The sequence below is a fragment of the Colias eurytheme genome, chromosome 6 (genome assembly GCF_061535395.1).
Source record: "Colias eurytheme isolate Ceu_HAF_F1 chromosome 6, ilColEury1 Martin Lab GWU primary, whole genome shotgun sequence".
Classification (NCBI taxonomy): domain Eukaryota; kingdom Metazoa; phylum Arthropoda; class Insecta; order Lepidoptera; family Pieridae; genus Colias; species Colias eurytheme.
In genome coordinates this window covers 11,656,134-11,673,905 of record NC_142985.1, presented here as the reverse complement: position 1 = coordinate 11,673,905, position 17,772 = coordinate 11,656,134, and the positions used below count along the sequence as shown (strand labels likewise).

The window sequence follows — 17,772 nt, the reverse complement described above, 5'->3', positions numbered from 1 at the left end:
AAAAAAAAAAAAAAAAAAAAAAAAAAAATTGAATGGTTATGAACATGTTATGAATAAGGTTATGAATTATATGATTGAATTATATTGTGCAGCATCAAGTGTGCTAACATTGCTGCATAACTTAATCCATATCGAATAAAAAATGTATTAGCATTTTTTTTGCCACTGTAAATTGTAATACACTTTTGAATCACATAGGCTTACATAGGTATATAGATTTTTCTTTATTGAGAAGTTGGTAGTAATAAATAAAAATCTTAAATGGTTTAGGAATGATTCGTGCAATAATCATGCATGCCTTATGTAGATACACATTACACGTAGGCATGCATAATTGATAAACAACAAAAACATCTGCTTTGTTTCTATCACTTCATTTTGAAATCTATACTAATAATATTATAAAGAGGAAAAGTTTGTAATAATTATGTATGTATGTATTGTTTTCACGCATAAACCTCTTAACCGATTTTGATGAAATTTGGCACAGACAATCTTTAGACCCTGAGAAAGAACATAGGCTACCTTTTATTACGAAATATGTAGCACGAGCGAAGCCGGGGCGGACCGCTACTCGCTAGTATATAATATAATGATATTAACACTGATATTACAAAACCAAAAGTTAATTTGGTGCTACTTGAATAAATTATGCGGTTAAAAAACTGTCCTACTGAAAACGTTCTTGGACAAAAGATTTCGCCCACTTAATATCTTAAATATTTAAAGCGTGACTGAGTTTGAATAGAAAACAATAATTGCAATATAATAGTGATTTATAACTAGAACAATCTATTACGAAAGAACCCGCCTTGAAAGGTCCCTGCAGTCCTAACATTTACTTTTCAGTCTAGATGTTATCTAATAAAGGCTTAAATACCTTGATTGTATTTAAAGGCCTTTTGTTTTATTAGCACAAAGTAATATTTCGTAATTAAAACTTGATATTTAAAAGCGATAACAATAATATTTTATATCCGCGATCCTTGAGGGTCGTGTCGTTATATTATAAAAATACCAGACTAATATCTACAGGAAATTTTTCGGATTTATGAGATGACCATGTAGGTGTAGATAATAATATGTGGGTCATTTTTGGTAAGTTAAGCATTCAGTAGATTTTTTTTTTATTCTTACTGGGTACCTTCTCCTGGACTATTGACTACTCCACTGTGTTTCATTTTGCCTCAATTATATCAAGATGTTAGAGAAAACAATAAAAAATTTTGTTCGTTGGAATACGAACGATGCTGTTTAGTCAACACTCAGTTTATGATTTAGACATTAGAGGATAATTATCAATTCCTAAAAATTAAAAAAAAAACTTACGTACTGTTCATTTATTATGATAAAATATATACTGAATGAATTTCAATTATTGTTCTCATGATTTTAAAAGAGCAATTCCACAGTTTCTTGCCGGCTCTCCTCCGTAGCTCCCATATATATTCTTTATGAATCGGATAATCTCTAATCTCGTACTTAAGTCTAATTTAAGATTTATATGCATATTTCTTTTTTAAATTGAATTAATAATTAACTTTAATTTTATTCGTTATAATTTTGAATTTAAAAATTGTTGTTGAAATTATAGGTAGGTATTAAACATTACACAAGGTATTTTTAAAAGGTGTTTATTATTTTTAAAGTAAAACTTTTATTACATCGCATGACGCATCGTCTCAAACTTTTTGGTCTGTGTAGCGCGTGTCGCGTGACCGTCACGCGACATGCGCTACACAAAGCAGGGTTCGGAACCGTTCGAACAGTTTCACTTTTACCGTGGTTTCATAAAACCACACAACATTTTTTGTCATTTAAGTACTTTTTACGACCAATAATGGTTAATTTTCGAAGCGACTTCAACTCGACTCAATAGCGTATAGCGACATCTATTTTCAGTGAACTAAGTTACTTGTTCTTATAGCATTTTTCTCTACGTTATTTAATTATTATTGAGATGATTTCTGGAACAAAATGTTTTAACTATGTTCCTTAATTTTAATATGATAGAATAAGGCCAGGTAAGGCAACCTCAACTTATAACTTAGAGCATATTTGAAGTGAAACTTCTTTATCGGGGTTGGAAAAAAATTTAGTGTAACATTTTTTCGTTACGCGTGACATTTTTCCGTTACGCGCCATATTTTTCTTATCCCTACCACGCGTTATTCGACGTTTTTCTGTAAAGTTGCATAATATAGTAAATTATTTTTTGAAAAATAAGGTCATAAAGAAGTTTCACTTCTTACGTGTGTACACTAGTACACGCATACATTTTTGAAGTGAAACTTCTTTATCGGGGTTTGACAAAAATTTAGGTATAAAGCAGTGTTCGGAACCATACGATAATTATCGTACAAATACGATAATTTTGTGCCTAAGTTTCACTTTCACCGTGGTTTCATAAAACCACACATTATTTTTATTTCTATGCTGTAGACTAATTAATAATTAATTAATTAACATTATTTAATTAAAAGTTCCTTCTTTACGAGTTTACAACAAATGGTTTATAGCCACAGGTAATATAATAACAAATTGATTTAAATGAAAGTCTTCATAAATGTTGCCGTTGCATGTGCCTTAATACCTATGTCCTATGTACTTAAGTACTACAGTACGGTACATGCTATATCACTACATAGTAAAAAACAAAGTCGCTTTCTCTGTCCCTATTTCCCTATGTCCCTGTCCCTATGTCCCTTTGTAAGTTTGTACGCTTAAATCTTTGAAACTACGCAACGGATTTTGATGCGTTTTTTTTAAATAGATAGAGTGATTCAAGAGGAAGGTTTATATGTATCCAGGAAATAGTAGAGAAGTATTGTTATTTTTGAGGTTTCTAATGTGATGTCGTAAAAAATTACATTTTTTCCGCTTACATAGCAAACGCAGGCTGAACCCTACGAGTTTTATCAAAATAATGTACTAAGTATTATACACATTGAAAAGGTCTACAGAAAAGTCCGCGATGGTATATGTATATATGGTATATGTCTATCTCTTATGGATAACCCACAATAACTTTTTTTTGTCATTTACGTTTTACGACAAATAATGGCTAATTTTCGAAGCGATTTTAACCAATACAGCATTAATCCTTTACCAATTAAATACCTTGAATACATTGTTCATTTAATATAGATATGGGATGACGGGGCGGGTCGCTATGTTTTTATATGTATACAACGTTCACAGTTTTTCTTTAGTGTATTTAGTATCAGCATTGCACCCGTGCGAAGCCGGGGCGGGTCGCTAGTAAAATATATTATTGAATTCTATAACCCCACTTATCAGATGTTGAAATATGAAATGTTCATAACATACCTAATATAAAGACTATATTGAGCCGGGATAATAAATATAGCCTACTAGATTTCCGCCCGCGGCTTCGCCCGCGTTTGCAAAGGAAAACCCGCATAGTTCCCGTTCCCGTGGGATTTCCGGGATAAAAACTATCCTATGTGTTAATCCAAGTTACCCTCTATATGTGTGCTAAATTTCATTGTAATCGGTTCAGTAGTTTTTACGTGAAAGAGTAACAAACATCCATACAATTAAGATTAAGATTGGCATGGTTAAAATAAAATTATACTCTAAACGCGACCGGTATTAGGTAACTACTACAAGAATAATGGTCTTGTAAATTCTCTCACATTAGATAGAGTTTTGAAAAACGGTCTAGTAGTTTTAGAAACTCTAACAAACAAACGAAACCAAAAAATCTATTCTCTTTAAAACATTTTCCAAAATATTTGTGTTGTTCCATACCGCAATAAATATTTTGTTCTCGACTCGATTAATTAAGAAAGAGCACAACTAGTATACTGTATAATGCTACATAGTAAAGGCAATTAACCATATATATCCTACTAGCTTTCCGCCCGCGGCTTCGCCCGCGTTTTCAAAGAAAAACCTGTTCCCGTAGGATTTCCGGGATAAAACCTATCCTATGTCCTTTCTCGGGTATTAAAATATCTCTATACCAAATTTCATGCAAATTGGTTCAGTAGTTAAGGCGTGATTGAGTAACAGACAGACAGACAGAGTTACTTTCGCATTTATAATATTAGTATGGATTGTTAAATACCACAGTATTACAATATTATTTCCTATATTGTAATACTGTGAAAATACTAATTATATCAACGCAATTATGTTGAGAAATATAATTCGTTGCACTTACAAGTGGTAAACCACTAATCTAGCTCCTTACAAGTAACTATTCTCTAATCTGTGTCCTTACTATCATCACAATTAGTGCTTGAAGTTAGCACTAAATTAGTGTTTATATTTCGAAATATAAAAAAAAAAAACAAAAATACAAATATAATGTGGATAATATTATGTTTGTACATAGGTATGTTAGGCATTAGGTAACATTTAGGTAGACATATTGCTAATTTGTATTTTTTAATAAAATATCTGCAGCTCATATAAGTAGGTATAAGTTTATTATTAAATTATTTTAAGCTACAGATACAATCCTATTTATTGAAAACTAGTAACTACTAATCTCCTCATCGCCATCGTCCCGACATCTAATTATCTACTAATAGGTATTATGTAGGTACTGCCACTTTCTTGCAGTGAGCAGTCAATCATAATTCATACGTCGTTATCTTCAAAATATCTCATTGGTTTTAATCACTAACGGCCTATAACTATAAGATCTAAATAAATATATGAAAGATTTGTGTTTTTAATCTTTTATGCTGGCCATACATCATACTTTCTATCGTCCAATCGGCATGACGCTGCAGCTTGATCCAATCTGCAGTTTGTCCATAGAGACCACACACACAACGTTTGAATTGTCCAAACGGCAGCAACGTTCAGTTGAAGCCATGGCATCACCGGTGACAGACGACGATGTTTTAGCCGTTTTGGGCGTTTTATTCGTAAAAATGAAACAAAAAAAGGATTATATGCCGGGAAGATTGTTGTTATATATATGTACCTATTTAATGAGAAGTACCCAATGTGTTAAGTAATCTGGTACTTCATCTATCTCCCAAACAAATCTTATTCAAATCCGTAACCGTTGACATCTAAACATCCATATACTTTCATATTTATCGACCAAGCGAGCGAAGCGCCTATGCTTCAGCTTGGACGAAAAATGACCAGAAAATTGACCAGACTGAAGTGACAATCGCATACCGCCATACACGGTCCAATCAACATGATCCAATCGCCATGATCAAGCCAAAAGAATCGAAATTCGATTGTTCCGTCAAGTATAACTATCATGCCAAATAATGCCAATCCACTCCCACACATGGTCAGTTCTAACTGATCCAATCGGTAGCGTCATGCCGAATGGACGATAGGAAGTATGGTGTATGGCCAGCATTAGGATCTAAAACACACCACTTTTTAACCGACGCGACGCTCTTAATAATGACACAGGTTCTCACTTCTCACTTCCGATGTAGTTCTGTGTTCACTTCGTCTATTTTTGGGGGGGCAAAAATTATTAAAAATTGTTATTTATATAACTATTTTTTATTATTATCTCATTCGAATATACCTATAACCTCCGTCACAATCTGGCGTAGCAACCATGTTATAACATTATCTCTATAATATTAAACAAGCGACCCGCCCCGGCTTGGCACGGGTCCGGGTGCAATGGCGGCCGGCCGGTACCGCCGCAAACGCTACGTCCCGCAATTTTTAAATCTGTAATATCTTCGAAAATATTCACTTAAATCATACGGTGTAAAGGGCCATATAGATCTATATTAAATTAACAATGTATTCAAGGTATTTAATTGGTTAAGGATTAATGCTGTATTGGTTAAAATCGCTCCGAAAATTAGCCATTATATTTTGTCGTAAAAAGCAAATGACAAAAAAAGTTATTGTGGGTTATCCATAAGAGATAGACATATACCATCGCGGACTTTTCTGTAGACCTTTTCAATGTGTACAATACTTAGTACATTATTTTGATAAAACTCGTAGGGTTCAGCCTGCGTTTGCAATGTAAGCGGAAAAAAATGTAATTATTTACGACATCAGATTAGAAACCTCAAAAATAACAGTACTTCTCCAGTATTTAATGGATGTTATTATACATATAAACCTTCCTCTTGAATCACTCTATCTATTTAAAAAAACCGCATCAAAGTCCGTTGCGTAGTTTCAAAGATTTAAGCGTACAAAGGGACAAAGGGACATAGGGACAGAGAAAGCGACTTTGTTTTATACTATGTAGTGATTATTAATGTAATTACATGTAAAAACTGGAAAACAAAATATTTATTTGCAAGGAAAACAATAACAACTATAGTAAGTACCTACCAGTTAGTTACCTAAGAGTTTTGACTTTGGCCTTGTTCTAATACCTGTGCTTATACATTAAAAGTAGATACATTACATATTTATCTACTTAAAATATTATCTTGCCACATGAACATGATATAATACCTATATAATCCCTACTCCCTACTAATATTATAAATGCGAAAGTAACTCTGTCTGTCTGTCTCTTATGCTTTCCCTCTTAAACCTCTCAACCCATTTTGATGAAATTTGGCACAGACAATCTTTAGACCCTGAGAAAGAACATAGGCTACCTTTTATCAAAACACGGAAGCTAGTAATTAATAACACATCTAAAAGAAACTCATACCTTTAGGATAAGATATAAGTCTAGGAATGCTAAGTGCAAGGCATACCTATAAGGATAATATAAAATATTATAGATGTTTCATCTCTTTAAAAGTAAAACATTTTATAACTATAATTGCAAAGCATTAGGTACACTGTTATAAATAATTAACGGTGAATTATTTGCAAATTAATCGTGTACTGAATAAAATATTAAGAAGGTAGCTATACTCAATATTTGCTAAGCTGAAAACGTATATTTTTTGAGAAACCAAAGAACCTCGTACTAAATTGTAAAAAAGTACAGAATACTTCAGTGTTAAAGAATTAAATAAAAATATAAACGTACCTTTGTCACAGTATTATTCACAGAAATATATCGAGATCTCGATATATTTCTGTGGTATTATTGCCTATTGCCTTTGTGCAGACTGCAGCATGTAATAAAAGCTCTTGTAGAAACAAGAAGGTACATGATACAATTTAGCTTTTTAAAAGTGCTCGCCCATACATTAATAAATAATGATGGGAAAAAGACAATTAGCAGATAGAAATCGCACGAAATTTTATATACAATATAAACGTTAAAATGCAAATGGATTTTTTAATCCGATTAAACGTGTAACCTTAATTATTTCCAGACGAAACATAGATTTGGCAAAACCGTTTTGCTAAGTAATTATATTCTTGATTCTCACATAAAAACCTTGTTCAGATCCGTTACAGCTGTTAATTAAATTTTCAGTTAAATAATTGATTATGTACAATTTTGCACGCCTCATAAGCGAAGCGTTGAGGTGGGTACTACTGTCACTTCGCGCAAAACATCTGATTTTTCAAACTTAAAATGTCTTTATGTATCATACATTGCACTTGTAAGATAATACATACACACACATGTTAAGAAAAAACACTATATTTAACGTTCATGATATTTTTGATGTCATTTTTGGTAAGTATTTAAACTAGTTAAAAAACAGTTTAAAAAAGTTCTGTCTTGGACGTCCGTGTGTCTGTATGTGCGGATCCTTTTTCTTGTTAACACGATAGCGACCGAAATACTTTACTAATCGAGTCTTTTGCACGCCTCATAAGCGAAGCGTTGAGGTGGGTACTACTGTCACTTCGCGCAAAACATCTGATTTTTCAAACTTAAAATGACTTTATGTATCATACATTGCACTTGTAAGATAATACATACACACACATATTAAGAAAAAACACTATTTTTAACGTTCATGATATTTTTGATGTCATTTTTGTTATTTAAACTAGTTAAAAAACAGTTTAAAAAAGTTCTGTCTTGGACGTCCGTGTGTCTGTATGTGCGGATCCTTTTTCTTGTTAACACGATAGCGACCGAAATACTTTACTAATCGAGTCTTTTTTTTTTCTCTTACGCTTGAGTATGCTCAGGAATAGAACCCTTCCATTTTTCAGGGTCTGATTCGATGTGGTTTAATTGTTATTAAATAAACAAAAATAATAATTAATAAATATTTATTAAAAAAAAATTATGAGGCGTGCACTTTTGGATTTTCCAAATTATTTTTTTTTCTCTTACGCTTGAGTATGCTCAGGAATAGAACCCTTTCATTTTTCAGGGTCTGATTCGATGTGGTTTAATTGTTATTAAATAAACAAAAAAAAATGTGTGCGTGTACTAGAGTACACACGTAAGAAGTGAAACTTCTTTATGTCCTTATTTTTCAAAAAATAATTTACTATATAAGTACAATATTAAAGAAATACGTTAGTCACACGCTCGTCGCTACCTACTTAAATATTTACACCGGCCGCTGCTGCAACTCGCTCGCTTCGCTCGCTCGGCTCGTGCGGTAGTTCAAAAGTAAACCTAAGATGCTCGTCGCTTCGCTCCTCGCTACCTATTTGAATATTTACGCCGGCCACTGCCGCGACTCGCTCGCTTCGCTCGCTTGGCTCGTGCGGTAGTTCAAAAGTTAACCAAAGATGCTCGTCGCTTCGCTCCTCGCTACCTATTTAAATATTTACACCGGCCGCTGCTGCAACTCGCTCGCTTCGCTCGCTCGGCTCGTGCGGTAGTTCAAAAGTTAACCTAAGATGCTCGTCGCTTCGCTCCTCGCTACCTATTTAAATATTTACACCGGCCGCTGCTGCAACTCGCTCGCTTCGCTCGCTCGGCTCGTGCGGTAGTTCAAAAGTTAACCTAAGATGCTCGTTGCTTCGCTCCTCGCTACCTATTTGAATATTTACACCGGCCACTGCCGTTTTCAGCTTATAAAGGATTTCGACTTAGGCGGATTTTGATTGGACAGAGAGTTTGAGGTTTATTCTTATAAATTTTGAATTCATAAAATTATAATTGAACACCTGACACCAATCAAGCAAACACGTGTTTACGTGACTCATAGATTTATTATCGTATACTCCTAAAATGTTTTCTAAGAAACAATAGTGTACTTACATTGTCGGCACGTTCTTAAAGTCGGTAACTTATTTTTGTTCGAACAATAGAGGTACCTAATAAATTCCTAATGATCAAGTTGTAAAGGTTGTAAAATAAAAAATATTCTATTAAAACGTATGTATAATATGTGCGTCATTAATTTCTGACTGTTTCGAAATTTGGTGCAAAATAAAATAGTGTGTAAATAAAATTTGTAAAAAATCAATAAAATAAAACAATTGAGTAAAGATCTATAGGCATATTATGTATGTATTTATACAAGATATGTATATATATTTATACAGGGAACTTCTCAACGTGTTATCTATGAAATTATACTTTTACTCAATTGTTTAATTTTATTTACACACTGTTTTATTTTGCACCAAATCTCGAAACAGTCAGAAATTAATGACGCACATAGTACATAATATATACATATTACGACAGAGGTTAAGCTTAAATAACTTGAAAAATAAATAACATGATCACGCCCACGTGTTGGTGTTTTAAAAAATTCAATCAAAAACTGAGGTTAACTTTAAATACAATTTTAGAAAAAAAAAATGTGTGCGTGTACTAGAGTACACACGTAAGAAGTGAAACTTCTTTATGTCCTTATTTTTAAAAAAATAATTTACTATATACAATATTAAAGAAATACGTTAGTCACACGCTCGTCGCTACCTACTTAAATATTTACACCGGCCGCTGCTGCAACTCGCTCGCTTCGCTCGCTCGGCTCGTGCGGTAGTTCCTCGCTACCTATTTACATATTTATACCGGCTGCTGCTGCAACTCGCTCGCTTCGCTCGCTCGGCTCGTGCGGTAGTTCAAAAGTTAACCTAAGATGCTCGTCGCTTCGCTCCTCGCTACCTATTTGAATATTTACGCCGGCCACTGCCGCGACTTGCTCGCTTCGCTCGCTTGGCTCGTGCGGTAGTTCAAAAGTTAACCTAAGATGCTCGTCGCTTCGCTCCTCGCTACCTATTTAAATATTTACACCGGCCGCTGCTGCAACTCGCTCGCTTCGCTCGCTCGGCTCGTGCGGTAGTTAAAAAGTTAACCTAAGATGCTCGTCGCTTCGCTCCTCGCTACCTATTTAAATATTTACACCGGCCGCTGCTGCAACTCGCTCGCTTCGCTCGCTCGGCTCGTGCGGTAGTTCAAAAGTTAACCTAAGATGCTCGTCGCTTCGCTCCTCGCTACCTATTTGAATATTTACACCGGCCGCTGCTGCAACTCGCTCGCTTCGCTCGCTCGGCTCGTGCGGTAGTTCAAAAGTTAACCTAAGATGCTCGTCGCTTCGCTCCTCGCTACCTATTTGAATATTTACGCCGGACACTGCCGTTTTCAGCTTATAAAGGATTTCGACTTAGGCGGATTTTGATTGGACAGAGAGTTTGAGGTTTATTCTTATAAATTTTGAATTCATAAAATTATAATTGAACACCTGACACCAATCAAGCAAACACGTGTTTACGTGAGTCATAGATTTATTATCGTATACTCCTAAAATGTTTTCTAAGAAACAATAGTGTACTTACATTGTCGGCACGTTCTTAGTCGGTAACTTATTTTTGTTCGAACAATAGAGGTAATAAATTCCTAATGATCAAGTTGTAAAGGTTGTAAAATAAAAAATATTCTATATTAAAACGTATATATAATATGTGCGTCATTAATTTCTGACTGTTTCGAAATTTGGTGCAAAATAAAATAGTGTGTAAATAAAATTTGTAAAAAATCAATAAAATAAAACAATTGAGTAAAGATCTATAGGCATATTATGTATGTATTTATACAAGATATGTATATATATTTATACAGGGAACTTCTCAACGTGTTATCTATGAAATTATACTTTTACTCAATTGTTTAATTTTATTTACACACTGTTTTATTTTGCATCAAATCTCGAAACAGTCAGAAATTAATGACGCACATAGTACATAATATATACATATTAAGACAGAGGTTAAGCTTAAATAACTTGAAAAATAAATAACATGATCACGCCCACGTGTTGGTGTTTTAAAAAATTCAATCATAAACTGAGAATAACTGTAAATATTTTAGAATTAGAAAAATAAATATGTACCACAATAACATTCAAGTATTAGAAAAAATTTATACATAATTCCACCCACGTGCTAGTGTATCTATACATATTATCTATACATATTATAATAAAATTGAAAAAATTGAAAAATACAATCAAAAAGTGAGGTTAATTTTAAATAACTTAGAAAAATAAATACCATAATTACACCTAAGTATTAGAAAAAGATATGTAATTACTTACTTTTTTTTTAAATTCACTGGAATTAGAATAATTAAAATAAACACTTTGATTGTGCTGATCACTTTAATATAATATTATCACGTCACCATAGAGCGTTGGAAATAATTACGAGTGCAATAGAAAAACGGTCAAGTAAAGTGGTAGGACGTACGTTAAAACGATACGATATCCCTACTCCGCTGGAGAAAGTATACGTCGAATCACGCGTGGTAGGGATAAGAAAAAAAATGTCACGAGTACGGCGTAACGCAAAAATGTAACGCGCGCGGCGTAACGCAAAAAATGTAACGCGCGCGGCGTAACGCAAAAAATGTCTCACAAAATTTTTGTCCACCCCCGATAAAGAAGTTTCACTTCAATAAATACCACAATCAACATTCAAGTATTAGAAAAAATTGATACTAGATAATTCCACCCACGTGTTAGTGTATTGAAAAATACAATCAAAAAGTGAGGTTAATCATAAATAACTTAGAAAAATAAATACCATTATTACACCTAAGTATTAGAAAAATAGATATAATTACTTATTTACTTTTTTTAGAAATTCACTGGAATTAGAATTAAAACAAACCCTTTGATTTTGCTGATCACTTTAATATAACATATATATAGTCACGAGTACGGCGTAACGCAAAAATGTCACGCGCGCGGCGTAACGGCAAAAATGTCTCACAAAATTTTTGTCCACCCCCGATAAAGAAGTTTCACTTCAATAATAATTAATAAATATTTATTAAAAAAAAATTATGAGGCGTGCACTTTTGGATTTTCCAAATTATTTTATTTTATAATCTATTTGTCTTTACCTGAACTAGCTACTTGTTAAGTAGGTATTAATAACTGATAATTTTAATTATTATAAAAATAACAAAAAAATAAATTCGACTAAAACCTATTAGCTCAGTTCCATCTAGATACATAATTATATGCGGCGTACCTACTGTTGATATGTATGTACATCTCAATGATATTATTTAAAGTATCGACATCAAGTCTAATAATATAGCTATAGGTAAAAGTTAATAAAAAGTTCTGATCAAAACATCCTCATATTTTGAACGTCATCAATTTAACTACAAGATGACTATTCAGAAATCAAATGTTGAATATAACGTATCTCAGTTCTGTGCCAACGAACCCTACATTTGCAATGGTACTTATTTTTTTGCGTGTGCATTGTTTGATTATTTTCAATAACAGGAAGTTTCGCAAGCTTAACTTACTTAAACGTTTCACAAAAACCAGCTCAAAGTGCAGGATGTGGCAAGTGTCAAAATGAACAAAAGATAATGTGACCAAGGCAAAAACACCATAGAGGTACCATGTGTAGGAAATAATGTGATTGAGGTAATGACTAATGAGCTTGTTAGTTTGTGCCTTTGTCACTGGCCTTTCTGGCGGTAAATTTTCGAGGTTAGGAGCTATTTTAAATTAATCTTTTTGCTCAACAAATTACGTAATTCCTAAGAACAAAAGCCTATAAATAGTAGTAGAATGAACGAAAAAAAAATATTTCTTTGTGATAAAATTGTCTTGAAAATATTGTAAAAATAATTTGGAAAATCCAAAAGTGCACGCCTCATAATTTTTTTTTAATAAATATTTATTAATTATTATTTTTGTTTATTTAATAACAATTAAACCACATCGAATCAGACCCTGAAAAATGAAAGGGTTCTATTCCTGAGCATACTCAAGCGTAAGAGAAAAAAAAAGACTCGATTAGTAAAGTATTTCGGTCGCTATCGTGTTAACAAGAAAAAGGATCCGCACATACAGACACACGGACGTCCAAGACAGAACTTTTTTAACCCTTAACACGGCAAGCCTTGAAATAATTTACCCAGATATGACCTGAATTGGTTTTAGTGATAGTTATTGATTAAAAAATACTATAGTAGAGAAAAAAATAAAACAAATTTTCTGTAAGTAGGTTTTTCAGGATGTCCGTTAAAACGGCCTTTGCCAAGAACCCCATATTCATTGCTGTCTCAAAAAACGGACAACGCTGTCATACAGCTCATAAAATAAGAATGAGAAAAAAAAATATCCACATAAAATAACACAATTGGAAGCAATTTCAAGTAGCATTTTATTGTTTTATTGTAACACAGTATTTTCACTATCTATCATAACAAAAAATTCTTCAATTTAAACTGAATACCTAACAAATGATAACTGAGCCCTCTCAAGCTCAAACACACTATTTAGTTGTGTGAAATGTTAAATAACATTTCTTATTTCGTGTCAAGCAACCTTTGGTTTCATTTAATACAAATAATAATGTTATTTCTAAATGTGAAGTGATATTTGGCCGATGATTAGGACATCTAGACAAACTGCATGTGGAGGTCAAAGAACTACTCGTCTTATTAAAGACCCAACAGATTTAACTGGTCTTGGATTATTTTCGTCATTTTGAACTTAATTAAAATTAATGCTAATGATAATTAAAGACTCTAACGCAAGAAAACCCTATAAAAGTGATATTTTATTAAAGTACGAATCATGGCAACGTCCGTTTTTTGGGACATGCCAATGGGTTCTTAGTTACCTGTATCTACGGCACTGTCCCAAAAAAAGGACCAGCTATATTTCGAATATTTTGTCATAGAATTATTTGAATATTTCATAATCTTTAGAGCAAAAACAACAGTTTATCTCACCTGAAAGTTAAATCAATAGCAATCAAACATGGAAACTATTTCATTAAAGCTATTATTGACCAGAAACACAAACCATCACTAATTCCGGGAATCCCTAAATTCAACAGTCACCTAGCACACGAATCAAATGTTTTCTATAATTGGCATCTATGAGAAAAATAAAGGATTGTTATCGTACTTTCTCCAACGTAGTCAATTTTCTAGATTTTTTGGAACGTTAGAAATTTACACGGCAATAAGTACATGTACTAAAAAAGTGACAGAAAAGCTTTAAGGGTTAAACTGTTTTTTAACTAGTTTAAATAACAAAAATGACATCAAAAATATCATGAACGTTAAAAATAGTGTTTTTTCTTAATATGTGTGTGTATGTATTATCTCACAAGTGCAATGTATGATACATAAAGACATTTTAAGTTTGAATAATCAGATGTTTTGCGCGAAGTGACAGTAGTACCCACCTCAACGCTTCGCTTATGAGGCGTGCAATATATATGTAGGTACCTACTTAGTCCCATTTCTAATGGGTTAACTATTAAGTACCCATGCATAATATATAGGTATTTATACTAGCATCAAAATAGTTTTCTATAAAATTCCCTTAAATTATGAAATAACCGACATTTCCTTGTCTAGGTAACGATGGCAGATGGTATAGAAGCCGGGGCTGGGCTGGCGTGGCGCCTGCTGGCCACGCTCGAAGGAGGCTCATTATTGCTGGCCACGTCAGCTCTGATCGCTTATACAGCTAGAGCCAGAGTTAAGAAGCACAAACGACGCAGGGACGTCAAAACTGTACTTGTGAGTAAATGGAGTATATAAGGAAAGTTAAGCTTTGAAAAGTAATCTATACTTATAATAAATCTGTAGAGAGGCCAATTCTGTACATGAAATATATTTAAAAAAAACTTTGAAGGGGTGATAAAGGATCGCTACTGATGCCAAAAATGCAACCAGTAAAATTTTTGTCTGTCTGTCTGTCTGTCTGTCTGTCTGTCTATCTGTCTGTATATTCGTTATAGAAACAAATAATTTGGAAAATCCAAAAGTGCACGCCTCATAGTTTTTTTTTAATAATTATTTATTAATTATTATTTTTGTTTATTTAATAACAATTAAACCACATCGAATCAGACCCTGAAAAATGAAAGGGTTCTATTCCTGAGCATACTCAAGCGTAAGAGAAAAAAAAAGACTCGATTAGTAAAGTATTTCGGTCGCTATCGTGTTAACAAGAAAATCCTCCGCACATACAGACACACGGACGTCCAAGACAGAACTTTTTTAAACTGTTTTTTAACTAGTTTAAATAACAAAAATGACATCAAAAATATCATGAATGTTAAAAATAGTGTTTTTTCTTAATATGTGTGTGTATGTATTATCTTACAAGTGCAATGTATGATACATAAAGACATTTTAAGTTTGAAAAATCAGATGTTTTGCGCGAAGTGACAGTAGTACCCACCTCAACGCTTCGCTTATGAGGCGTGCAAAACTACACGACGGATTTTAACGAAATTTGGCACAATTATTCTTCATACTCCTGGGCAGGTTATAGTATACTTTTTATTACGCTACGATCAATATGAGCAGAGCAGTGAAGGGAAATATTGGGAAAACGGGAAAAGTTACTCCATTTTTTAAGCTTCCGTCGCGTGTGCAGCCTTAATGGTTAAAGCTACATAGAAATCATGTACGACACAAATGTTCTTAAATTATTATATAAAAATAAATTCCTAGACAGCATATGTCTATCTTTTAAAATTGACTCACAATAACACGTGAAACTTCAATAGCTTAGCAATTCGGAGCTTTCTGATTATATTTGTCTACTCTTACGTTTACAACACTCTCACTCATCCCTAATTAAAAAAAGTTAACATTATTACCTATTCAATAAAAAAAGAATCATGTAAATCGGTGTAGAAACACCAAAGTTATACATGAAATTATACATGAAATACGCTAGAAGTCATCTAATCGCGCGTGAATACAGAATCATGCAGCCTTTTGGATTATTTTTGTGTATCAGTTGCCGCGTTCGACGCGCTTCGCGGCGGGAGCTAAAAAGGCGGCGGGTCCGCACCCGTTTCGCGTTGTCACGGCATCATGTGTGAACGGCTAAACCGATTTCGATAATTCTTTTTTTATTATATACCTTGAAGTACGAGGATGGTTCTTATGTAGAGCAAAACGTAAATATGTACCACGGGCGAAGCCGGGGCGGACCGCTAATGAATTAATAATTCACAAAAACTGTGGGTTAGTGCAGGTTAGTGTTAGACTGTTTGCTAAGCTGTTAAATAAAAATAAAGATATAGCTGTAGGCAGAAGAATTGAATAATAATATAAAAACGTGCAAACAAAAAAAAAGACGGGTTGCACTCCGGGAGTGCCGGCAGAAGTGAAAACTTGATTATTAACGTTCAGTATGTTTGATATTTTGGAATGGTATCCGTCTTACGCATGGAATATAAGGGCTAAAAAAAAAACATCCGTCTTACGCTTTTTCGATCAGGCCACGTGTCCTGACGCGAGCTTAAGATTTTATACCCAACGCCGCTAAAGAAGTTTTCACTTCAAAAACGTGTGTGCCGACTGCCGAGCACCCGTGTCAGAAGTGAAACTTATTTGGCAAGATTCAAAGATACGAAAATCGTCGCCTTACTCCATAACGTGACGGTATTTAGATGACACGACCTTAAAATTTTACTCTCAACGCGCCTAAAGAAGCTTCACTTCAAAAAATACACAGCAATTTAAAAGCGTACAAAAATCGAAATCAAATAACGCACATCCTCAACATACATTTTTGTATAAAAAATACGAACCTACATCATTGTTTTAAAATCTATTATCCACAGGTAACAAACACAACAAATTCCCTCGGCAAGGAAGTGAAGCGTCGTCTGGAGGCGTGCGGTTGTATAGTGCACACGTTGCCGGGAGACGCGACGAGCGATGAGTCTCGTGTGGATGCTCTGCTGGTTATCGGCGCGGAAACTCGACCCGGATTGGAAGGCATCGCTAAATTGGTTTCAAATGACGTTTATGATAATTTAAAGGTAATTTAATTTACTAATCAAGACACTAGCAGGTTGCCTGGTAGAGATTGCTGTTCAGCACAAAAAAGCCACCTCTTGTATAAATAACGCCTTTTGCACGCCTCATAAGCGAAGCGTTGAGGTGGGTACTACTGTCACTTCGCGCAAAACATCTGATTTTTCAAACTTAAAATGTCTTTATGTATCATACATTGCACTTGTAAGATAATACATACACACACATATTAAGAAAAAACACTATTTTTAACGTTCATGATATTTTTGATGTCATTTTTGTTATTTAAACTAGTTAAAAAACAGTTTAAAAAAGTTCTGTCTTGGACGTCCGTGTGTCTGTATGTGCGGATCCTTTTTCTTGTTAACACGATAGCGACCGAAATACTTTACTAATCGAGTCTTTTTTTTTCTCTTACGCTTGAGTATGCTCAGGAATAGAACCCTTTCATTTTTCAGGGTCTGATTCGATGTGGTTTAATTGTTATTAAATAAACAAAAATAATAATTAATAAATATTTATTAAAAAAAAATTATGAGGCGTGCACTTTTGGATTTTCCAAATTATTTTTAAATATATATTGTTCATTTTCTGCTTTGTTCTATCTAGTTTGTACAATAAAGTACAATTATAAATAAATAAAATACTGAAAGAAGTTCTTAATTCGTATCATGTTTTGAATTAAC

General features: G+C 33.5%; 1 protein-coding gene across 2 annotated transcripts in view; it reads left to right on the top strand.

Annotated features, from left to right (window-relative positions):
• Positions 1–17,772, top strand: part of LOC149908050 (uncharacterized) — a 32,155-nt gene that overhangs the window by 13,066 nt on the left and 1,317 nt on the right. For both annotated transcript variants that reach the window (XM_090103180.1, XM_090103179.1), the window contains exons 2-3: positions 14,660–14,824; positions 16,891–17,091. In XM_090103180.1, coding sequence (XP_089959306.1) covers positions 14,666–14,824; positions 16,891–17,091 — 360 coding nt within the window. In that variant the 5' untranslated portion in view covers positions 14,660–14,665. The remainder of the gene's footprint in view (positions 1–14,659; positions 14,825–16,890; positions 17,092–17,772) is intronic.